Here is a 26,752-nt window from a genome sequence, read left to right as displayed (position 1 = left end):
AGTGATGTCATCAGTGATGTCATCAGTGATGTCATTTGAGATGTCATCAGTGATGTCATCAGTGATGTCACTGACCATGTCATGAATGATGTAATATGTGACATCATTAGCAGTGGATTGCGGGTCCGCGATATATAGTTAGTGCAACTAACTATATATGGAATTTCAATGGTTTTGTGCAAATAAAATAAGGTTTTTTAAATGCTAATCCCTAACTATATATGGTCTATAACCTATGGTTTTTTCAGTGAATTTTCAAGGTTTTGTAAATGCAAATTCCTAACTATATATGGTCTATAACCTATGGTTTTTTCTGTGAATTTCATTGTTTTTTTAAAAGCTAATATCTATAGCTGTAAAATATATTCTTTATTAAGTGACGTATCACGTAGCCCGTGAGACGCCTCATGATGCATCGCATAACCGTGACGTATCGTCTCTGCAGCGCAAACCAAACCCAAAACGTAAGCGCGCCAGAACACGCTTAAAGATATATATATATATTTTTAACCTTAATTAGACAAAATCCACACGTGCACATATCACAAACGTTCAAAAAACACAATATGTCGGACTCCCGTTACGCTGCCGGTTAGCTGCCCGGTTAACGTACCAGGAAGCACCTTTACCGCGAAAAATCGCAATTTTTTTTTTTCACCCCCCAGGGAACTTTAATAGCCCCCTCATCAATCCTAGGGGTTCAGGAGGGGTCTGCCTTACCCCTTTCATTCATTTACACCTTTTTTTTTTCCACCTCTTGTCTCTCGATCCCACAGAGAGACAAGATGGCGGCCGCTCCAGACTGTTTACAATGATAACAGCCAATCAGCTTCTCCTCAGACTCCCGTTACACTGCCGGTTAGCTTCCCGGTTAGCTGCCCGGTTCGCGTACCAACACGCGTCTCTACGGCGAAAAAATCGGATTTTTTTTTTTTTTTTTTGGCCCCGCGTGGCTTTATAATATCCCCCTCATCAATCCTAGGGGGTCAGAAGGGGTCTACCTTGCCCCCTTTCCTTCATTTCCCCCTTTGTTTTGGCCTCCTCTTGTCTCTCGATCCTACCGAGAGACAAGATGGCGGCCGCTCCGGACTGTTTAGAATGTTGACAGACACCGGAGAGCCAATCAGCTTCGCTTCGCAAAGTTCCGATACGCGAAAAGTTCGCGAACCGGAGCGCTGCCCGGAGCGCTGTTACAGATATATATCTTGTTTTAAACGTTAATTTCTCAAAATTCACTGAAGCACATATATTGAGACCTAGCAAAGGCACATCGGGCTAACAGTCCCTACAATTTTGCCAAGTTTCGTGGAAATCCATTCAGCCGTTCGGGCTAAAAGTGAGGCCAACCGCCCTATGGAAATTAACATGGGAAAAACGCGTTTTGGGACCCCCCTTTTTTCTCGGCCCCCCCTTGACGAACCCCCCCCCCACATTTCCAGGAGCTGCTCAGAAACAAAATGTGCCATTTTTCTGAAAATTTCAGCCAATTCCGTCCACAAACGCCAAAGTTATTAGGCATAGAAATTTCAAAAGTTCCATAGAGAAAAAATCCTAACTATATATACCTACTGGCTATCGCCAGTAGGTAATGTATATATATATATATATATATATATATATATATATATATATGAACAAAGTCCTGTGAGTTTGGCTCACCACGCCGCCCTCCTCCTCCAGGTACAGATCTCTCAACACCAAAAGTTGTGCATTAACGTGTCTTTATTCTCCCCTCAACATCAGCATGACGCGTTTCGGCTGTGTCACAACAGCCTTGATCACATATATATATATAGTTGCGGGTGCTAGGTTTGTAGGGGTGTAGGATGGAAAGTTAATTAATAATTGATGAATAACTATTATTTATTCATTGATAATCATTGAATACTAAGTATGTAAAGTGATTGTTTTTAGTATATATATAAATATATGTATATATATATATGTATATACAAAGAACTAAAAACATTCGCTTTACTTACATAAGAAGCCTCCCGTCAATTAAACATGATGAAGAAAGAACAGAACACCATGCTTTCAAGAACACCAAGTGCAAGTCAACAGTCTTTGCGAGTTAAAAGGAAACACATGCTTTCAAAGATGAATCATGGTCTCCTTAGCATGTCCTTGCCTCTGTTTAACCTTGCACATTGAAGAACGTGTACTAGATTCAAGCGAATTTCAGTGCAATTTAGAATAACAGTCACTCGCACTGCATCCCCAAATTACTTTCTTATACAGATCCAATGTGCATAATGTTCCTCTCATGTAGAGAATCTGCCACAAAGTTCCAAATCTTTTTAATGCATCATCGCCTGAAAGCAACAATTAGGGATGCAAATATACCCTCTTATACGCTTGCCGGCAGCCACTTTCTATAAATATTAGGATGAATTCTCTTGTATTTCAGTGGCGATGAGGTGCCAGGCCCCTAAATTAGATGCTTAGATGACCCAAAGTGGTTGGTGTTGTTGTAATCATGGTGTACAGCGCTTGCTTCTTCATATTTATTTTGACAGGATGCTTCATTCCCGTTTTGCAGACACTGCCCAGCAAGCCAGGTGTCATGCTTCATCATATGAGCCTGCTCCTCGTCGGGCCGGCGCTGCAATGCTCGACTGGCAGCCTAAAAGGGGCTCTTTATCGGAGATCTTTTGTTCCTCGCCGCAAGGGTGCCGTAGGTGTGAGGGGCCTGTAGATGTGTGCAGTTGTGGTTACATCAATGGCCATTAGGATAATGACCAATTTATTTTGTATGCATTATACGAAAGCTGAGGCTGAAACAAGTCTGTCGTTTATTTTCTGTGCACGAATACATCCGTAATTGGATTTGAAATCAACGAGAGTGCTGGTCCTTGCTGTTTTAATACTCAGAGGAGCATCTCAAACACACACACACATAAATATATATATATATATTTCAATAGGTAGCAGTTCCTGTCGGCGTGCTCCATAAAGCTGGTGGTGCTTGCAAAAGTGCTAGTGCTTGTCAAAATAATCTTTCCAACTTGTGAAAGAAACGGCACTTTAGGGCAGAGAAGGATCAGCATCTGTTTATTTCATCAGGCCTCATCGTCCTGTCAGGTGAGGCCTGATGAAATAAACAGATGCTGATCCTTCTCCGACCCAGAGTGCTGTTTGTTTCATGAGTTGGAAAGATTGTTGGAGTATATATATTGTGCGCAAGGCTGTGAATCTACCGAAAAACGTCATGGTCTCCTTGTGAATAAACGATTGGTGTTTAATAAACCACGGTCCCGGCGCCTGCTTCTATGTGAGAGAGCGGGATTGGTATTCATATATATAAAACTATTTAACATTTACAAATTTAAACTCTATATTTAAAAAATCCATTTTTTTGTATATTTGTGGACGATATTCGTGTCAACAATTTTTAAAAAAATTATTTTGGTACTTCCTATTATAAGTATAGGAACACGATATTGTGCTACATGATATTTTACCAGAAAGCAACTAAGGGTTGGCTCTAATCAGTATGGCTGAGCCGTAATCGTAAATAACAAAAGGAGATTGCCAGTACTGATAACAAAAAAGTAATATACATAACTTGGAACACAGTACTTGAAACAACATTCAAGACCGGGGGCTAGTCAATAGCTTTTATTATTCTTTATGATTTTGTCAACAAAAAGATCATATTTTTTATCAAATACATATTCAAGGAACAGACATATAAAACATATTCAACAAAGGATCAATTTTGGGAATCATTCATCATATCAAGCATATCACAAACATCCAACATGCAACCATTCATGGGGGGAGGGGGGTACAGTGGTTAAGAAAGCTACAAAAACATGCAATATTTACAATATAATACCAGACATGAAACAAGAAGAAAGCCAAAGTCTGCGAGGCACTTAAACAGTATTATCACTTAATGTTTAGTCAACACAGTACATTCCTATATCTAGGTCAAAAGTCCAAGATACTTTGTGAATCAAATAAAAAGAGGTAATGTACACAAACTGGTGATAAGCAACAAGAAATCATGACATTAAGGCTTATCACTCTTGCAGACTATAATATGGCTGGGGCCTACGCGTTTCGAATCCCGTGGGTTTATGGGGATTCTCTTCAGGGCCTTTGGTATTCTCTGGAAAAATAGAAAAGAAGGGGGAAACAGGGTGTAAGAAACTCAAAATAACATGGTTTGTTTAACCAAACGATCAACATCAGGCATGTCACTCAGTTGCCACCCTCCTCTCCACATACTTACCACAAAGCAAAGATGCAAGGGGCATGGGGGCCTCAATTTTCTAACAAGATGGGATGTACCAGAATCTGAAAAGTTAATTTATGGGAGTCAGCAGTTTATAAAAGGTACAGAGTTAACAAGCGATCAAGGATGGGAAACTGCGATTTTACTTACCTTCTCTGTTGGAACAGGCTTTTCTAAGGGGAGGGACCGGATGGCAGAGATTAATGGTAGAGAACCTATATGAAGGTAAACATGGAATATATCAGAAACGGAATTCTGGTAAAGTTTTGGTGCACTACAGGTTTTTTTTGACTCTCACCTAATTGAAATCGTCCAAGAAATGTAATGTAGCCCGTCGCCGGTGGTAAACACTCGCATGTAACGTCTAGAGAAAATAAAATAGAATTTGAGTGTACACAGGTCGCATAAAACTTATATGGCCGCGTTTAACTAATGGAGAACGGTCTTACCGAGATTACATTAAGTCGGGTAAGATGTAGAAGCTATTTTATTTTCGCTGAATTTCAGGAGGCGCCTTATTAATGTTCAACGGTTTGCGTGATCTCAATCTAAAAGCAATCCGAAAAAGAACGTAGTTAGCAGCTAATGAACACAGCAGTTTTTTGCAGGAGAGATTTTTGGAAGCGGCAGCTTACCGCGGTAGCGGACAACACACGTGAATCCGCGCAAGGCGGGTCACGGAAGAGTTTCAATTCAGGACGCCATGGTTGGATTGCCGCTAATTTCAGACTCTAATTTGGCGATTTCGATTAATTCTTCCTTTGATATTCTGACCGCTGTCTCAACTGTTAACACCATAAGGTCTCTACTACATTTAGTTTCTATCATAGAGAAACCTTTCTTGAAATATCGGGTCTTCTGTAAAAATTACAGGTATGTTCTTAATTTGTAGTCCAGCCGGGATGGTGCCTTCTATTGCGCATGAGCCAGGGTGCAGTGCTGACCCAGACGCCGCCGAGTTTTAAGGTCCAGTCGGATTACTTATCTGTAAGTACCCCATCTCTCCCGGTATTACTTACGGCTCTTTTTCTTTAATGGTTTGACTGATGCCCGTATTCTTTGTTTCATTACAGTCAATCAACTAAAATTAATTTTTGCCGTCCGTGCGTTACATGCTGGTAAGCCTCCTCTAATCGTTTAGTAATCCCGTTGCGATGGTTAACCATTACAAATCCTCATGCACTTATTTTCTGTTCCAGGTCTAGGCGTCCTGAATTGAAACTCTTCCGTGACCCGCCTTGCGCGGATTCACGTGTGTTGTCCGCTACCGCGGTAAGCTGCCGCTTCCAAAAATCTCTCCTGCAAAAAACTGCTGTGTTCATTAGCTGCTAACTACGTTCTTTTTCGGATTGCTTTTAGATTGAGATCACGCAAACCGTTGAACATTAATAAGGCGCCTCCTGAAATTCATCGAAAATAAAATAGCTTCTACATCTTACCCGACTTAATGTAATCTCGGTAAGACCGTTCTCCATTAGTTAAACGCGGCCATATAGGTTTTATGCGACCTGTGTACACTCAAATTCTATTTTATTTTCTCTAGACGTTACATGCGAGTGTTTACCACCGGCGACGGGCTACATTGCATTTCTTGGACGATTTCAATTAGGTGAGAGTCAAAAAAAACCTGTAGTGCACCAAAACTTTACCAGAATTCCGTTTCTGATATATTCCATGTTTACCTTCATATAGGTTCTCTACCATTAATCTCTGCCATCCGGTCCCTCCCCTTAGAAAAGCCTGTTCCAACAGAGAAGGTAAGTAAAATCGCAGTTTCCCATCCTTGACCGCTTGTTAACTCTGTACCTTTTATAAACTGCTGACTCCCATAAATTAACTTTTCAGATTCTGGTACATCCCATCTTGTTAGAAAATTGAGGCCCCCATGCCCCTTGCATCTTTGCTTTGTGGTAAGTATGTGGAGAGGAGGGTGGCAACTGAGTGACGTGCCTGATGTTGATCGTTTGGTTAAACAAACCATGTTATTTTGAGTTTCTTACACCCTGTTTCCCCCTTCTTTTCTATTTTTCCAGAGAATACCAAAGGCCCTGAAGAGAATCCCGATAAACCCACGGGATTCGAAACGCGTAGGCCCCAGCCATATTATAGTCTGCAAGAGTGATAAGCCTTAATGTCATGATTTCTTGTTGCTTATCACCAGTTTGTGTACATTACCTCTTTTTATTTGATTCACAAAGTATCTTGGACTTTTGACCTAGAAATAGGAATGTACTGTGTTGACTAAACATTAAGTGATAATACTGTTTAAGTGCCTCGCAGACTTTGGCTTTCTTCTTGTTTCATGTCTGGTATTATATTGTAAATATTGCATGTTTTTGTAGCTTTCTTAACCACTGTACCCCCCTCCCCCCCATGAATGGTTGCATGTTGGATGTTTGTGATATGCTTGATATGATGAATGATTCCCAAAATTGATCCTTTGTTGAATATGTTTTATATGTCTGTTCCTTGAATATGTATTTGATAAAAAATATGATCTTTTTGTTGACAAAATCATAAAGAATAATAAAAGCTATTGACTAGCCCCCGGTCTTGAATGTTGTTTCAAGTACTGTGTTCCAATTTATGTATATTACTTTTTTGTTATCAGTACTGGCAATCTCCTTTTGTTATTTACATGATATTTTAGGCAAATATTTTTGTCAACTATTTTTGATTACCACAGTATTGTGTCAGTGCACGATATACTTACTATCAATATTTTGTTTCGCATTATTTTTATTGTCATGATAGTCTGACCACCATATTATAGTTAAAGTACATTTTGAAGAAGCTTTCAGGTACTACACCGAACAAATGGCATTACTTCAAAGCCCGTGTGGTATGTTATGTAAAATACGAGGTCTGAAATTCTAGATAGATTGCGAAAGGCATACAAGCAAAGCCTAAAAATGTAAGCTACAACTGAACAGCGAACATTTACTCCTCTTAGATCATATGATTGGCATGAAAGTGAACAGGCAAAATTGGAAAAAGCAAGCAAAAGGACAATTGTGAGTTGATTACGCACCTGATAAAAGTTGCAATATAATTGTGGTAAATAAATGCTACTTTGAAATGCACTAGACACGTTTGCCATGTCTAAGCCTCCATGTTTAACTTCATATTATTAAAAATTAAAATGATAGTGATGAAAGGGTCAGAAACAAAATTGTTAAGGTCCAGGCCAAGCAGAAAGAATACTTTGGTGAGCAAGGTCCAGGCCAAGCAGAAAGAATACTTTGATGAGAGGAAGCATGTCAAAAGTAGAGAGTTTGTGGTAGGCGACTGTATCAGAATAAAGAAACAAGGTTTTGTAAAGAAAGGTGAATCTAAGTTCAGTAAAGTTCAGGTTGTAGACAAAGTCTGTGGTAGTGCAGTTCGGTTCAATGGACAAAACTAGTGGAATATCTGGGTCACACCATCTCATGCGAAGGAGTCACGCCGAAGCCTAGTCTGGTTCAGGCAATTGTGGATGCTTCAGCACCAAAGGGTAAGGCGGGAATTAAATCTCTCTTGGGTCTTACCGAGTTTTATGCTCGCTTTATCCAAGACTATGCTACAAGGATACGCCCCATTTCTAGGCTGTTACAAGACAAAAGTGAATTCAAGTGGGATGATGAGTGCAAGATAGCGTTTGATTGGCTGAAAAATCAACTTAGCACTGTCAAAGCCTTGAAACCATTTGTGCATGATGTGCCATGTACATTAACAGTGGATGCTAGCAGCTATGGTTTGGGGGCTGTCTTGACACAGGAGGTCGGTCATCAGGAACACACCTTAGGTTTTGCGTCCAGGGTACTGAGAGAGGCTGAAATGCATTACTCTGTATTAGAAAAAGAACTCCTTGCCTGTTGGTGGGGCATAGAAAAATTCAAAAATTACCTATGGGGACGCAAGTTCACACTTCAAACAGATCATAAGCCTTTGGTGGCAATCTTAGAAAAAACAAACAATCACAATGCTACACCACGAATAGCCCGTCTTGCATCAAGACTTTTACAATTCAACTTCAATGTGGTTCACATTGCTGGGGGAAAAAATATGAGGGCAGACGCTCTGTCACGTTTGCCTGCTACCTCAAGTCAGGGCTTGGAGAGTAATGAAGAATGTGATTGTGATGAAAAGGAAGATTGTATCATAGCCAGTGTTGAACTGATGAATGTATGTTCTGTTGTGCAAGAAAATTGGAGAGCAGCTATGGAAAGAGATGAAGTGTTAAAAGAGGTGAAGAACTTAGGGCCAGATGTAGGTAAATATCATTTACCGATTCTAAAATATCAAATTTTACCAATTCGGTATTTTAGAATCGGTAAATGATATGGAGCTAATGATTCGGTAAATTTTACAGAATCGGTAAAATTCGGTAAATACCGATTCGGTAAATACGTATTTACCTAATCAGTATTTTATGGGCTCCTACATCACAAATGCTCAATACCGGTCGGTAACGGCCGAAATTCGGTAATTTCTGCCGTTACCGACCGGTATTGGGCTACCTACATCTGGCCCTATATCACCCAAGGTTGGCCAAGAGAAAAGAATGTGAACGCGTTGATACAACCGTTTGTGAAAGTGTGCGAAGAGCTTTCTATTGAGGATGGACTGGTCTTCAGGTTAGATAAACATATCTCTCCTGAGAGCATTAGACCCACACTACTTGTAAAGGCCCATGAGGGACACCTTGGAGCTACCCTCACTAAAAGGAGGGTTAGAGAGTATTTTTGGTGGCCACAGATGGATAAGGAAATAGACGGTATTGTGCAAGAGTGCACTGTTTGTTCCTCAAGTGACAAATGTCTACGTATGGCCACTTCTCCTCTCACTCCTATTCCCCTCCCGGGGTCTCCATGGGAAAAACTTGGCATTGATGTTTTAGGGCCCTTTCATAGTCTACCCCACCATTGCAAATTTGCCATCGTGATGATGGACTATTATACCAAGTGGGGCTGAAGTTAGGTTTGTGTCCAAAGTTGATTCTAATGAGGTACTAGACTTCATGAAAGAAGTCTTCATGAGAGAAGGTTTCCCATTATCAATCATGTCTGAAAATGAGGTACAGTTCGTGTCTGCTGATGTAGAAGAGTTTCTAAAAGAATCTGCTATTACTCACCTTAAAAGCTCTCTTTACCACCCTCAAACAAATGGTTTAGTGGAGAGACTTAATAGAGTAATAGGTGACTGTGTCAGATGGGCCATAGAACATAATAAGGCCATTCCCCAGAGCGTGAGGACTATGCTATGGTTCTATAGAACTACTCCTCATTCATCTATGGGAGTATCTCCATTTGAACTTTTGAGAGGCAGAAAACCATGTACCGAATTTAGACCCGCATGGATGTTTAAATGGTTCAAATCCAAACCTAAGCCCCAAAAACTTGATGAAAGGGTCAGAAACAAAATTGTTAAGGTCCAGGCCAAGCAGAAAGAATACTTTGATGAGAGGAAGCGTGTCAAAAGTAGAGAGTTTGTGGTAGGCGACTGTATCAGAATAAAGAAACAAAGTTTTGTAAAGAAAGGTGAATCTAAGTTCAGTAAAGTTCAGGTTGTAGACAAAGTGTGTGGTCAATGGGCAAAACTGGTGGAATGTTAAAAGGTCGTAAAAGTGAAAAATGTAAAGGATGTTTCACATACCAATCCTCCTAGAGGTAGTGGTGAGCAAGGTTCTGGTCTTCCACCCACCGTGTTGAGGAGGAGCACTAGGGCGACTAGAATTCTGTTTAGATACCGGCAGTAGTACTCCATGACTCCTTTCATCAACTCATCCCTTATTTTTCCTCCTTGTCTTCTCCTTACCCTCACCTTCTTTTACCTCTTCTATTAAAGGAAAGGAGATGTATGTAGTGGGCTCGCCCGCCTCGCGCTGCTTGCGCGTGTGAGCCTGAGGTTTGGATCTCGTGCTGCCCGTTGGCATGCACGTCAGTTGGACAGTTGATTACAGTTTGCCGGCCATTTTGTGCAGTCCCGGCTTTATGACTGACGTGCCTGTGGGAACCTAATAAAGACTGAACTTATACCAACCTTCGTGCCTTCGAGTTATTAAAAAGTTTCAATCAGCTTTATCTCATTGTTGAATGAGCAAGCACAGCATTCTTCTAGCTCTAGGTATTATAGGCCTGCCGGCTATGTTCTCTCTTTCTTTTCCCTTTATTCTACCCTTCTTTTTCATCTTCACTCCCGCTCCATAATTACCTTCATAGCATGTCTTTGACTTTTTCTAAGGAACTTCAAAGTATCACAACCAAACTTTACCCTCACTGCCACAATATAAAGGTATTTGACAGCCATTAATACAGATATTTGCCTGCCTATTATCTATTAGGTTTAATCAAGTAATCTAAATTCTCTCATGTGATTAGCTAGTGATCAACTGTATGTCATGTACTTACAGGAAGAAAGTAATATTTCTGATAGCATCCTTTATCTAATACCATTAAAAATATATGAAATAAACAAAGCTCACTCAGGAAAAAGTTACACCATGCCTCCCTTTCCATTGTTGAGTGCTGCTAAGTCTTACTCCTTCCACTGGCACTAATTTTAATTTCAGTATTTTAAAACATGAATATAATGCTTCACAGAGAAACTGAGAAAAAACATAAAAGGAATTTGTACAAATATATGAAGAAAACAACTTACTTCATGACAAGTATGTAGACTGCATACATAAAGATAAGTATAAGACTCTCCCACCTTTAAAAAGAAATGTAAAACAGTTACTAGTGAAGAAGGTCTTAACTTCACACTCAGCATAAAGAGTCATAACATAGGCTGGGATTAAATCACTGAGCCAAGATAAACAGTATTGTCAGCAGAATGTAATTATGTTGTTTGGGAAAGACTTTACCTACCAGGCTCAGTTACCACAGTATATACCAGAATATCAAGTTTCTGACATGAACCTAATAGAAAATCGTTGTTAAACTAAGTATATTAGTGTAGCTGCACAACTTGTTACCTATCTTCTGTATTTGCTTTTTCTGGTAGAGACTCTAACTGCAGATTCTTCACCTTACAATATTCCCCAGGTAAGTGGCGTTGGGTGGCTCTGCGTCAATGTCGCCTGCATCGCAAGTGACGTGCCTGGTGCCTATATAGAGGCCAGCCTGTAGTATTTTCATCAGTTTCTTTGTGACTATATCCAGGCCAAAAACTCAAAGCGACAATGAATGATGTGTGACCAGTGTGCAGTAATTAACAAGGGCTTTCGGTTTGTGACCCCATTGCCTAAGATATATGCAGTGTTCACTTACCTCAATGCCAAACTGGTGAAAGAGAAGATTAGTTTCCCAAAGGTATTAGTACTCTTGGATTCCTTATGTGGTGGGGTAGTAGGAAAGACGCTTGGGTTGACCTCGGCCTAGACTTCCTTAGAGAGGAAGTCTAGGCCTCCAGGGGTGGAGCAATGTCGGTGGTCAATCAATATGTGCAGGGGAGCCACCATACAGGGTTTGGCTCAGGCCCACCAGAGAATGTGGTTGAGGGCCACAATAAAGGGGAGCATGAAATCCACAGAGCTTACCCCTGTTTGTAGCACCTGTGTCAATACATGTGGCTTGACCTTGATGGAGGGTAGCTTCAGATTAAGGACCTTCGCTGCTGTGCACATCATTATCACAAAATATGCACCTTCTTCCATGGCAGGTTCCAGAAGGAAAATCAGGCCTGAGTCCAGAGAGGTGTCAAGGCCACTGGCATCACCAAGCTCCTTCCACCAGCTTTCCTCCTGGTAGAAGTCGTCCTCCAGAAGGCCATAATCCTCTTCATCATCCTCTCCTTCCTGAAAAAAGAGGGTCTATCCAGGCTTGAAAGATCCAGGCCAGGGTGGGTTTATTTTGTCTGAATGGTGGTGGTGTTGACATTGAGTGGCATCAAGAGGAGAATAGGTTCCTCTTGAAGCAGCGCTGGTGCCACTAGGGAAGGCGTTGGTCACACTGGGACTGGGAATCGTTAGGAGCCGGAGTCAGCATTAGTCTGGATTCTGGAGCGGATCCAGCAGACCTGGCTGGCGTCAAACTCTCTCTGCTTTGTCAGCCCTGAATGCATACCTGAGGGAGCTGGTGTCCCAAAGACGGAGTGCCTGGAATAGTAGAACTCCTTGAGTTGGGCAGGAGTTGTTTCAGCTCTGGGGAACTCAGGTAAGGGTGGAGAAGCCCCACCCACCAGCTCTGCAGATGGCAGAAGCTGGGCCTAAAAGCATGGCTCTAGGTGAGGGAAGCCGAATAACTCTTCAACTTCTTCTTGAGAGGGTTAACAATCAGCCGCTGAATCAACTCTGAAAATGGCCCCAAGATCTCCATCTGGATTGGAGCCCAGATCAGGGAGGGACCTTGTTCTGCCGCACCTCCATGTGCATCATTGCTCGCTCATGAATCGCCATCAGATTAATGGACTTGCAGTCACTGCAGGTCTTGAGGTCAAGGTCCGACTCCAGGCACCACAGGTAAAACAAGCGTGGGTCAGAGAAAGACATCTGTATGTGACTTTCTTCACAAGGTTTAAACCCTGTGGATTTGTAGTCATGTCCCTTGCACATTGGGAGAAAAGCTCAAATTAAAGTTGAGAAAAAGTGGACAAAAAGTGGACAAAAAATGACTGAGGATGGCATGGAAAGGAGCCTATGCCAGTATGGAGCCTATATAGGCACTGCGCACAACACTTCTGATGTGGACAGCGTTGGCATAGAGCTGCCCGACACTACCTACTGCCATGCAAAACTACTCAAGATTTACTAGATCCTGTCTGACACCGGGGGAAAATTCTAAGGTGCGGACTCTGCTGTCAGAATTCTTTGTCAGAGCATTCACCATTCTAGTCATAAACACCTCTCCTAAGCAAGCACTGTACCACCTGTGGATACCATGCAGAAGATACAGGGAGGTAAAGTTGAGAAAGTAAGAGAAAGCAGGACTGTTACAATGAAAGTGAGAGCTGGGATAATGAAGATTGCTGGTAAATAATAATTCAGATTATTTGCTAATAACATAGTGCGCAAGTCTGCTCAGGGATAGGCTTCTGAGCTAGCAGGATAAAAGACAGGCAGATGTGGAAACATAAATCAAGTTCTGCAAACTCAATACAAACACAAACAATATATTGAAAATCACAGGTGGACAATGGAACACAAGGAACAGGGGGAGACTGATCCTTGTGTTCCCTAAATTTTAACAACCAACAAATAGGTCTTCTCCTGCCTTGCTCCAAGACTCTGGAACTCTAATCCTGACCGCATCAGATGTAATCTAGGATTTACTAGTCTTCTGAAAGTATATAAAGGGTCGCCTCCTTAAACTAACCTTCACTTAACACTACCATTCTCTTTTTCTGTACTTTCACTAGTTTTACTGTTTAATTATGCCCTACTCCCAATATTGTTACATGCAAAATACTACTATATCAACAATAGGTCAATATGTTTGAAGAAAACTGCTCCACCCCCCTGTTGCTAGGTCTGAGATATATAAACACTACTAATTCATTGGTAATAACAGAAAAACAATGAGGAGGATTTGGAACAGTATAGGACAGCAGGTATTTTTCACATCACACATTTCAATGTCTGAAAGCCCAGAGTCAGGATTTGAAGCCAGGTCTCTAAATTGGAAGGTCCACAACTAGGCCACTAGACAGAATCCCCGTTTTTGAACTTAACAATTGAGAATAAAGACCTTCCTGTGTTTATTATAGTTAATGATTATGATTACAAATTTTCTGACGTCTCTTTCTCGATCAAATGTATGGTATGAGTTTCACAAGCATTGGTCAGTAAACCATGGGTCAGCAATTCACATCCCTGAGACAGGCAGGTGAAAATAAATGCAAAACAAGATGTTCAGTAGAGAGAAGATATCTGAATCAGACATTTTAAAAAAAACACATAGATGTCACTCCGAAACTTGAGACACCAATGGAAAACTCCACTGTTTGCTGGTTTCTCCTATTCAGTGTCCCCCAATTATATATTGATAAGTAGACTTCTTCAAAGAAAGAGCTTGTTCTGACAACTAGCTATATCTATGGAGACTAGTCAGCCCACTGGGAAAACCTAGCATGTTTAGCAACATTTCTGGAAGCAGGGTGGTGGTTTCTGTTCTCAATAATTGGTATCAACTCTAGCTCGATACTTGATCAAGGAAACTGGATGGAGGTTTTTTTTTGTGCCTGATCACATATTTCCTTTCAGCCCAAACAAAACTCTAACTGATAAGAGAGAAGTGTCAAAGCACTGGATCTGGTTAAAGCTTGTGTTGGCCCTTACATTGCAGCATGAGTTGAAAGCCACCAACGGCAGAACGAAAGCAGATCAAAATGGGAACCTAACCTTCAACAGACATGGCTATGCTAGCAGGATTGATTATTCCCTGGTTGCCCTAAGACTTTGGCCATTGGTTCTTAATATGGCAGTGGCCAATCAATCAGATAGTCACCATAACGCCCTGATTCTTTCTCTAATAAACCAGGGTGATAACGAACCAGATATCAAAGATAGAAAGGATCTGGGTGAACCGTCCATTACGAACAACTTGAGAACGATTAGATAGGACTGGGTGGAGGAACATCCCGAGGCCCTGGAAGTAGTTAAAAGTAAAATACAACTGGAGGTGGAAGAGATGTCTAAACCCCGAAAGATAAAGTAGTGGAGAAATTGATTATCTGGCATGAAACCCTATTTAATTAGATTAGGGATCTGTTGGGTAAACCACGTCGGGAGCAGAAACCTGAGTGTGATAAGATACAGTCTAAGCAAGAATCTCAGGCAGTGTGGTGTAATCAGGACTGCAGGACAGCCAAGGCCGACCTCGTATGGGTAGTAAAATCTAATGTCCACTCTGATCTGGTGGCTTGTAGAACAAGCATTGGCATAGCCAATAGGTGTCGCCTTTGGGACCTTATAAGTGTTTAGCCATGCAACAGTCGATGTTGTTGCACCAAAAATATTATGATGCATAACTAAATAGTTATAAGGTCCCAAAAACGAGACCTATAGGCTATGCCAATGCTTGTTTAATATGATATACAAGCCATATATGCTGCTAGTTTATCTTATGCAACTAACAACCATTTACAAAGCCAATAGTCCTGACTTGCTGTAGGTATGATGTTACTTGTTGTATCATATATATGTATACAATGAGGAAAACAGCAAAATACAAGTCGGGCGGCAAACTATGCTAAGCACAGATTTGTATCTTCTGTGTTTTTAAGCCACGCCCTTAATTACATTGGCCACGCCCATTTGAGAGACTCCTCAGTTTCTTTATTCTACTTAAAGCCCTGTGTTGAGGGTAGCCCTTGAGTCAAAACATTCCTCCCTTCTATGGGCACATCATGGTAGCCTGGGAGTGCCGGTGGAATGCTGCACCCACACTGGGGGTAATGTTTACCAGACTGGCCCGGATTTAAACTTTAGGACACTGAGCCCCACATATCGGGCGTTGTTACCACCTGCCCCGAAGGCCTTTGATTTGTGATGCAGATGTCCAGCCACAGAGAAGGGAGCCGGGAGACAGGCTGAGAATGAGCAGCAGCCCTGAGGACGGTAGGTCTTAAGTGTTAGAGGTAGGCCCGAAGCTGTGGCGCTGTAGCAAGGGCTCTAGGTGCTATATGGCAATTATTGGGAGACTCATTTATGGGAAAATCGGGAGCCAGACTGATAGCTCTCATGGTGTGGCAGACTGGGGTGAAGACACAAAGGAATTGACTCTGGGCCAGCCCCACCGGCTTCTCAAAGTCAGAGGAAAGTATTGGAAAAATCCTTGTTTGCCTACAGACCGCTTTGGTGCGACTGACAAAACAAACACTGAACATAAAACTGAACAAGAAAACAAGCGCAGACTGTGCAGCATTACAGTGCAGAAATGACTACCGTTCAAAGAAAAGGAAATCTTAACAGGGCTGCTTTGCACAGAACTAGTTTTGATTGTGATTCGAATTAGAGTCATGAAATACCTCTAATAACCACATGATGGCAGCAGGAATTAAAGATGAAGGTAAAACATATCAACACACATGACCCGAGCTTGAGCGATGTTGCACGCCTAGGTTCAAGCAAAGGACAAACAAAAAAAAAACAGCACAAGTGCGAGCTTTCCCGCGGCAGCAGGGGGAGGGGGCCTGCACGATTCCCTTGCGGGAGCGTGTAGCAAGGCGCGATGATTGCTACCATATGGCACCAACAATATTGTTCCAGTTCACTCCCCCAAGGGAATCGCCAGACGTGCACGCGCTGCCATTGCAAGCAATGCAACGTGTGCACGTTTTTGCCCCCAAAGTAGTGCCGATGGCTAAAGGTCTCTTTCCTATGCACCGCATGCGCGCTGCGTAGGCGAGACCTAAAAAGATACAGGAAAGCATTAGAGTCAGCCAAGAAGAAATGGGAAAGTTCCCTCTGGTCCTCTCTACAAACTGCATTAATAGTCAAGGATTCAAAGTCTTTCTGGAAACAAGCGGCCTACTGGCTTAATGGTAGAATGACTAAATTGGAGTTCACAGTCCAGCCAGAAGAGTGGGTGATCCACTTTCGGGGTCTTTATGTGCTAGGTAGTACTAAGGTTGAGGGCCCAACTCATTTGTGGGGGGAAGTTTTGTGCAGTGCTAATGAGGACTTGGTGTTCTCCATGGAAGAAACTCGGGAGGCGATTCTCTCCAGTATTCCGGCCAGAGCCACTGACCGACTTCCAAGCAATCTGTATAGAGACTTAATTGTCTGGCCCCCCTATATTAATATGCTAACAAATGCTATTTTATCAGGCATGAGCATTTCCCCCGTAGATATAGTGGAAATAATCCCTATCTATAAGTACGGCAATAGAATCAACCTGGCCAGTTATAGACCTATAAGCCTAATTGATTCATTGGAGAACATTTTCTGCAAGCAGGTGTAATCCAGGGTCCAGGATTGGATCTCAGAGCACCACATCCTGATGATTTCCAAGCAGGCTTTCATGCTAATATTAGCATATTGGTCCAGGTTTTTCGCTTACTGTGTATTTATTGGAGGGAGGTCACTATTAGAGGGGGTAAGTTATATGTTGCCTTTGTGGATTTACGCACTGCGTTTGATCTACTACCACGAGCTAAGTTATGGAGAGGGATGGTAGGGATGGGCCTACCCCAAAATCCATTACAAATTTTAATTTGATTGCATTCTCTAAATACAGCCTTAATTAGGTGGGGGGAAAACAATCAACTCACTGAGCAATTCTCTATTAAATGTGGAGTGAGACAGGGATACGTCGTAGCGCCCACGCTATTTTCTCTTTTTGTAAATGGGGTGGTAAACTACATGCATAGGTATGGATGTGATGCACCGAAAGTAGGTGAGAGAAGACTACCTGCACTACTTTTTGCGGATGATACAAGGTCAAAACAAAATACATGATCTTCTCTAAAGGGAATACTAAATCACCTAAAAGATTCATGTATGCAGGAAGTAGTCTCCTAGAGCAAGTATTTGCTTTTGACTATCTGGGTATCCATTTAACATCTGGCCTAAATTGGGATCCCTATATTGAAAAAGTCCAATTGTCGCTAATTCAACAGACATGTAAGTAAAATTCATAAAAACACAGTGTCCAGAAAAGTGGCCCCAGCATTGGAAATCTAAAATATCAAAGCATGGGGCGGGGGTCTTTAAGGAGCTGAACTGTGGGGTATTGGGAACATAAATTCTCTTACTCTCATAGAAAACCGCTTTTTAGGATCACTTTTAAACCTTCAGATTAGCACCCCCCCGGCTCCTATGTTTTTGGATTTGGGCCAAAAAATACTGCCACATAAATTAGACTACAAGCTGCTAATGTTTTGGCATCATATGTGGTCTGTCAAAGAGCTTGCCCCTTATCGACTGGTGACGATTAATCTCCTGAAGCGACCCCAGGTAAGTTTTATTCCATGGTTTAGTTATTTGAAAAACCTACTTAGTAGACTTGGGATGGAGGAGTACTGATCCATTCCTGAAAGACTGTCCCTCATACCAAAGTGCAGAGTTAAAAATATATACTGGGAAACTGGTGGGTGCATTGACCCAGGATTATATGAGTTTTAAATTTGTCCCATTTTATGAGGAAACCATTGATGAAATTGTTCCAACCCTGGCACACAAATTATTTATACAATTTTGTTACAATAATCTACCAACTAAACTGTTCTGTAAAAAGTGGTGTAGCAAGGTTCCCGCTGATGATCAGTGTCCAGCATGCACGACTAGTTCTGAACCCATAGTCCACATGTTATTCTTTTGTCCCCATTATAGAAGCTCAAGGGGCAAGTGGATTGTTCCGTTTTGTAAACTAATTGGACCAGGCCATTACCTCGAGGTTTTGAGAATTTTAACCACTGACACCCGCAGGGTGGTAGTCTTTGGTGTGGCCAGATTCTGGCATGCACTTTGGATCAAACATTTTAAATGTATCACATGAATTGTCTTTTGTATCTTTTTGAACTATATTTATCAAATCTTTGTTCACTTTTGAACAATGACTTTTATTTCTGCACTGTTTTAATTAGTTTTATGTTATGTACTTCATATAAGGATTTTTATCTTTATTCTGTCTTAGACTGCACTGTATTACGCACTTTGTAAGATCTCTGTGATTGAAAATAAAGTTATTTGATGAGGATGATGATGATGGTTTTAGCTACTTAAATGGGAATTCAGATGTTTATACAGACTAGCAACCGAGTGTTTGTACAATGAGCAGTTGTTTGGTACTTCATCAGCTTGAAATGAGTCCTGGGTACTGATGAATGTGGCTGATCACTCATTTATATGCAGCAATAAGAAGTAAATTAAAAGAAGGTAGTATTAGCAGTTTCAAGCGATCTCACCCATGCATAATGGAACACAAGTACAATGCACCAAAAGTAAAATGATGCTAACCTCGTGCAAATCCATGCATCAGTGAGGTGGCACCTGAAAATGTCATGTCTGTTTTTAGGTGCTGTCTAGACAGCGCTAACCCCGGGCGGAGACCTCCGCTCCACCCGCTGAGTGTGCGGAGAAATGCCTTCTCCGTGGAGCACGCAGAGAAGGCAAATCTCCGCACACTCGGCAGCAGAGCAGAGTTTGCCAGCCCCCGCCTACACCACTCAATTAAGAAATAAGTTAACCCTAATTAAAAAGAAACTTAAAACCACTTACCTGTGTACCAGGGTGTCCCTGGGCTGTCCTCCTCTTCCTCGCCGTACCAGTAATGCTTGAGAAAACTGCGCATGCGCGAGCACCCGTGCATGCCCATTACTGGTACGGCGAGGAAGAGGAGGAGGGCAGCCCGGGGACGCAGCGGTACACAGGTATGTGGTTTTACTTTTAAGTTTCTTTTTAATTAAGGTTAACTTATTTCTTAATAGGGGGTGGAGACAGGCGGCGTAGCTGAGCATAGAGGAGCTCCACAGAGTTTGTTTGCAAGTCCGTGGACCTCCGCATAGCCCCGCTACGCACACTACACCCGCGGTTAGACAGCGCATGCGCTTTCTCGAAGAGATGTGTTGTGTTCTGTCTGTGGGCTTACAGGCTGCCATCTCCTACCATTTTTTCTTTGTTTTCAAGCACTCCATAGAAGTACTTGTGTTTTCAGGCTGCCTCCCTTGTACATATACGCATAAACAACTAAAATGCATTCATATGTACATAAACAAATGCATTTCTTAAAAAGTTGTTAAAACATGAATTACACTGGTTTATTTCTTTTTTGCATGATCCAATGGTATTGGAGCGCTCGCTCCGTCCTCTGTCTTGCCATGGCACAAACACGAGCCAATGGTATTGGAGTGCTTTAAGCGCTCACCAGTTACATTATACAATAAGACATTGATTTTTGTCGCTGATCCTGCATCACTTAAGGATTTTTTTTCCCTCTTCATTGTTGCTTCCTCCCGCCATAATGCTTCCCCCAGCCCCCCACTATCTCCAGCTTCACTGCTGCTTTTATTTTTAATTTTTTTTGCACGATCCGATGGTATTGGTGCGATTGTTCCGTTCTCAATCTTGCCATGGTGCTAACACCAGACAATGGTATTGCAGCCCTTGAAGTGCTCACCAACTACATTACACAATGACACATTCGTTGTTGTAGGCAAGGGGTAGTGTAAGTGATTTGCCCAGAATCCGAAATTGTTCAGCCGACCCCGAAATTCAAACCTGGTTCCCCAGATCCCTTGTAGGCAACTCTGGCCATTACGCCACATCCTTGCTTTGATTCAAAGCTCCTCAACTGTTTCTATTTATCACTTCCACATTTGTTCAGCAATACCCCTTCAACATCGAATAAGCATTGGCAAAGCCAATGGATCTCGCCAATGCCAGAGCTATTGGCCTTGTCAATCTATGTTGTCTAGCAGTACACCTGCTATTCACCATGGCTGAAAGACACTGAAAAGAGCACTATGATGCAGCCAGGGCAGGCCTAGTCATAGCGCTTTTGTTTGTGTTAGGAGGGGCAGGACAATAAACTTAACATGAGGGGCCAAGAGACTCAGCGTCGGCTCAACATCCTGTGATTCTAGACTTGCAATAACTTTCAGCCATGCTGTACAGCAGATGTGCGGTGAGACAATGTGGCTAAAAGACAGTCACATTGACAAGGCCAATTGCTGGGTCATTGCCGAGATCTAAAGGCTTTGCCAATGCTTGTTTTCTTGGGGAGTGGTCACTCCCTCGCTTGATCGCAAAAGGCCCTTCCTTATGCATGAGATTCACCATGTCCTTCTAGAAGAGATTCTCAAATTCCGCTATCAAAGCAAAAATGCTCAATCAGCCACAAGTCCATGTCTTATTTTTGTTTTTATCCGAAGGCAACTCAGAGTTTTCTCATGGCAGACAGATGACTTTTGCATCACTGCTCCGAAACCTGGCACAGTCACTCTAAGACCAACAAGCATTTACAATGCAACGGTCTCGCCTTTGCAACAGTTAGAGCTATTGGCATTGTAAATGACAACATTTTTATTTAAGTATTGGTTTTGAAAACAGATAAATAAATGGCATTGTCATTTACAATGCCAATAGCATAATCTCTTGCAATTGCGAGACCTATTGCATTTGCACCCACACATACAGAGAGCCACACACACACACACAGAGACACACACACACACAGAGCCACACACACACACACACACAGCCACACAGAGCCACACACACACACACAGCCGCACAGAGCCACGCAGAGTCACACAGACACACAGAGCCACACACACACACACACAGAGCCACACACACACAGAGAGCCACACACACACAGAGCCACACACACACAGCCACACAGAGCCACAAACACACACACAGAACCACACACACACACACACATAGCCACACACACACAGAGCCACACAGACACACACAGAGCCACACACACACACACACACACAGCCACACAGAGCCACACACACACACAGAGCCTTGCAGTCCCCGCAGTACAGAGCTGGGGGCTCTTTGGATTTAGCTAGTAGTTTAGCCACCTACAGGACCCCTCAAAGATCGCAGCCACACGGGTCATGCTGGAATTGAAGGCTTACAGTAGAACGCGAAAAGACACTACAAGTCCCAGAATGCAACGAGCTCATTGCCTAACAGCTAGGACCGAAGGAAGGAGTCGCTGAGCTCGAGATACCTTGATAGTACAGAGACCTGCACTTGTGCACAGACAGGGACGTGTGCAGACCGGGAACTGTAGGGGGTGGGGGCAGGCACTCAGCACAGATACTGGGAACATTCTAGAACAGAAGCAGAAGGGATAACATCCATGGCACTCTTCATGGGGAGAGGGGGGAGGGGAGGCTTCCGGGCTCCGAAAGTTCCCCAGAAATCGAGAGACTGGTGCCAGACTTTAAGCCTAAAAGATTACAGCACCAAGGTAAAGTCGTCAAAACAAGGGAAAGCAGACAGCGCTAGACGCTGTGTGTACCCCAACTTTACCAGATTAAAAACCACAGGCCACCCAGTGTGTGAACACCTCACCTGCCCAGCGAGGGGCGTGCTTTCACATCAGAGTGGCCAGTTATTCGGGAGTTACTCCTGCCCCTTGCAGGGTGGTGAGAGATTGGCATGAGAACGCCAGGGGGGTGCCAGGGACTTTCCGCCTTTTCTCAGCTCGAGCTTCCAAAAAAGCAGCTGAACCAGTTTCTTTTCTTGTCTCTTCCCCTGCGTGAAGTCAACATCTTAAGTTCCCGCAGAAAAACTGAAATTTGCCGCTGCCTTGGGAAAAGAATCAAAGGGGTTTCAAATTACACAAGGACTGATTTTGAAAAAGAGCCTTTTTGTCTACCTTCCACCACCTTGTGGGTGGGTGACTCCAACCACCTTTGTCAAGCACCAGTGGCTGACAAACCAGAACAAAAAGCTCCGGATTCATGCCTGGAGCTAAGGGGAGAAACGCAAGCCTTTGTCCCAGCGAGCTGGAGGAGGGGAGGAAAGGTTTCTGGCATCTGCGTGTTTTCTCGCCTCGTGTGTTCGGACGGCGGCTGCAGCAGCACTGCCTCCTCCTGTGAGAGTCGAGCGCAGAAACAACAGAGCACATGGCTGGCAGCACACAATGAGCTGTGTGCACACATGGCAACCTCTGGAGCATGCACGACGAGGCACACTACCCGAGCACATGTGCGTCCGTTCATATGCGGGTGGTGTGCTTATAATTTACTCAGCCACCTCACTGTTTTAAAGGGACAGCGTAAAACGTTTAAAAAACCACATAAACATACTAGGCACAATGCCTTTTAATTAAGGTCGGTTGGTATTCGCGTTCGAGGACAAATGTTCACAAGATTTTTGACACATGGTCACTTTGTCAACAGTAGGTGCCACATAAACCCGCAAAGATATGTAGAGTTGGTGAAAACCAAAAGCCTCTTGCCACTGTAGTGTAGTTCCTATATTCCCAATAGGCTCTGCGCATTGGAATAATATATCCTGTAGTTTAGACGTAGGACTGAGGTCTACTAGGTCTCTACCGGTTATATTAGACTTAATTGTGAGTGCCAGCTAGCTCAGAGGTCACTAGAAACTTTCTCGAATAAACAAGATGGGATTAGTTTCTGACAACCACATAAAACATGACAACTTTGTTACCCTAGAATAAGAAATCAAATCTCTAGAGTCGCGGAAACAATAGATAACTATTTCACTCAGTCAATCGTACATGCTTCGTTTCACCAGAGGTGCAAGAGGAATAGAGAGACGGGCGTTTTCAATAAAAGGTATTTATTGAACAGTCTTCTTTCTAAAGCATTGAAAATGAACTGCTACAATAGTAAAGCTTACTATGAAGGACAATGCATATAATATGAACAGTATTATAAAGTAGTACTGTAAAAGCATGATATGGTTTCTAAGCCATAAAGTGCATAAAATGTATAAAATACATAAAATACCTACAGTGATAAAAGGATGACTAAAAGTACTCAACTGGTGCTTCTAAATACGCCTACCCCGGTGTACCTAACCTATGTCTAATACGAGGGAGGAACTATAAGAGGAGTAGCTTAAGTCTTAGGAGTTCTCTGCCAGGAATCTGATTCCAATAATTCTCTAAGAGGTCTAATCAGCTCCGTGCCTTCGGTTCTAGAATGAAGGAGGTCTTGTATCTCGTTCTCGGGACTCGATTTCCCAGATACCCGCAAGGGTAGCCTGGAAACACTGGAGCTGGGTTTCTCGGCAAGAGAAATGACAGAGTCTCGCAGTGCGTCTGCTGGAGGGTCGGCTTCCTTCGGCACTTGCTGCTGCAGGGCATCGGGCAAGCATATAGTCGATCTGCTCCAAACCACTGTGTGTTTGTTTAGGAAAAATCAAGGCATATTTATACTTTGAAGGTGCTGAGTTTGACGCATGTTTGGACTTCATAACGTCACTCAAAGGCTCATTTCTTGGAAAATGCCGGAGAACTTAATATTCAAGCAGGGGGAAGTCCCGGGCTGCTGAAGGTGGGTTTTTCCAAGAAAACGTTGTTAATTCTTGGAGCTTAGTGGAAGTATCCATGCCGTATTTGGGCTGTATGGTTTAGGCCAAATATGGTAATGATTTCTATGCCAATATAAGGAAATTATAAAGTATACCTATATAAGGGCATGAATCGGGAAATTTATACTAGGGTCCGAGATTCATTTACAACACCCACTCCACGATTTTAAGTTCAATAAAGCTAACCTAGCAAGCACTGAACATATCTAAAGCTAGTGTTTACAATCCCACCCCAATAAATAAAATGCATTTGAACTGGGTATGCAGAAAAAATATTTTTAGCATTTCGACAGTACACAATATATTTATGCAATTTGAAAAGAATCATGAGATTACATTAATGAAAACTACTCTTAAATACAGAAGAAAAGTCGAGATCATTTCATAACATAATATGTCATAGCAATCTTACTATTAATGAGGACGAGGCCAAATAATTATTTTAGTTAGTCTTCAAAAAATGACTTGAATTTCTTGTTCTCTAGGAATAGTTCTACTTTAAGCAGATTAGTCTGTGCCAAAAAAGTTCAATGTTTTGGAAAGAGAGAAAAAATTAAATTTGTTGTGAAAAATGAAGGCCGAATTTCAGAGTTCAGAGAACACTGTGTGCATGATTCAAAAGTTATTCTCTGTGTCAGGAGAAAACATCAGGTCGTCTAGGCTGGCAAATAAATCGTCTACCACAGTAGGTGAAAGTGGAACCACTTGATCTAGCAGACCAAATGTGCATAGATGAGAAGCATTGCCGTCAGCGTTTGTTGCAGCGTTAGCAATGGTCATATCAGATGATACCTGTGTGCCTGGTGTTTCTCGTACCTCACCCTCAGTTAGACTTACTGGTGAGATCTCAATGAATGCCGTCATCAAGATTTGTAGCCGTTGGGGACAACACAATGCATGAGCCGTTACAGGACCTCGCAAGGCATCGACATCCGATGGCAGGACTGATGGAAGTGTAAGACAAATGTCTAACACACATTCCTCTCCGCAAAGCAGGCATCGTAGAACAGGTTAGATGCAATCTTGCCAGATTGGTCTGAACGAGAGAAGCATTGTCGTATTCAGATCTCTTAAACGATCCAAGCCGAGAATCTGTGTTATTCTCTCACGATACCTCTGGGCTCGGACCGTTTGTTCCATGACGTTCTGGATATCGCCGGTTACTGGACTTGCCATATCGGAGCAGGAGAAATAAAAATAGTATTCCTGCTACGAGTCCCAAGATGAGAGGCCGGCCGTCGAACACAGAGTGCACAAAATTTGGAAAAATGCAGAGGACTGCTTCAAATGGTGCTAACAGTCCCGAAAAAATCGTCTTAAATACATGTGCGATGCCACTGGAATCAGACATATTTAAGATTTGACTTAACATTTCTGCGAAATGTACAGGGCAGTTTGTTGATAATAATGCATGTATCTCTGCAGATGTCCTTGCAACTTGCAGACCATACGTTTCTTTTGATGATGTCAGTGGCACAGATTTTTGCAAAAGAATAGACTTTAGTCTGCTTAAAGTATCAATTCGTATAGATGAGATATTCAATGAAGGCCATATTGCCGTCTTACTGTCTGACTTGCGAGTTGGATACAATACTTGCATACAACAAGTGACCATGGACGACACACTAACCAGATAAACTTTTCCTGGCACCATTCCACAGCAGCTGTGGTCATTCAACATAACGTAACTGCCATTGGATAGCTGCCTGAAAACGGGCTCTATCAGTGTGGAGGGAGTACCGTGCAGGTGGCATGAAAGGGTATTCGCAGAACCATCGCAGGCTCTGTGTAAATTAATACCCTGGCACACAAGTGTACCACTTAGTGAATTTTTAAAAATTTTCCCACTACGGAATACTTCTTTCCCCTTATTCCAACATTTGTGTGTATATGGTAAAGTCCATGTTGACTTAATGTATTCTTTACCCAACCTTTCATACAGGCCTTCTGGTATATGCTGTAGACAATACTGAAATTGGAAAATCGTCACTGGAATCATGATGGTGCCATGAATTATCCATTCTATTACAGGTTTCTCAGAAACTGTCAATGGTAATCTTTCCAGTTTTTCAATGCTCAGCACCGTATAGTTTGCTCTTCTTTGTGCCAAAGAGATTTGTTTATCTATAAGGTTAAACCCAGTAAACAATGATGTTGTGTTGATAAGCCTCCATGGCACGTAGCCTGAACGCAGATTTTGCAATGTCAAGCCTAGCTGCATTATAGAAAGTAATTGAGACTGGCCATGTTGTAACATTAGCAAGTCCTGTTCAATTATGTCAATTACAGAGGATACAACGCTGTCCAATGAATATATTATGGAGGACAGAGTAGTTAACCCATTGTCCACTACAGAGAGAGCTTTCTCCAAGTTAATACGATCAATTTCTCGTATTTTTTCTGCAGTTTCTAATTGTGTTACTTTGCAAGCTTCGTTGTACGCAGCATATATACCGGTGTATATGAAACATTTTTGCCATGGTTTCCAAGGTCCCAATAAGAAATCTCGCAAATCATTGCTTTCTTTAAGTAAAGTCAAGTGTTGTTTAATTTCT

The 26,752-nt window shown here is 42.3% G+C and overlaps 1 protein-coding gene across 2 annotated transcripts in view; it reads right to left on the bottom strand.

Moving 5' to 3' along the window:
* Positions 1–26,752, bottom strand: part of LOC147690098 (sodium/potassium/calcium exchanger 4-like) — a 558,445-nt gene that overhangs the window by 245,396 nt on the left and 286,297 nt on the right. For both annotated transcript variants that reach the window (XM_086937689.1, XM_086937688.1), the window contains exon 9: positions 10,883–10,936. In XM_086937689.1, coding sequence (XP_086793815.1) covers positions 10,883–10,936 — 54 coding nt within the window. The remainder of the gene's footprint in view (positions 1–10,882; positions 10,937–26,752) is intronic.

The sequence above is a fragment of the Lissotriton vulgaris genome, chromosome 9, assembly GCF_964263255.1.
Source record: "Lissotriton vulgaris chromosome 9, aLisVul1.2, whole genome shotgun sequence".
Classification (NCBI taxonomy): Eukaryota; Metazoa; Chordata; class Amphibia; order Caudata; family Salamandridae; genus Lissotriton; species Lissotriton vulgaris.
Note: the sequence above shows the minus strand (reverse complement) of the source record. Positions and strands in the feature narration are given on the sequence as shown.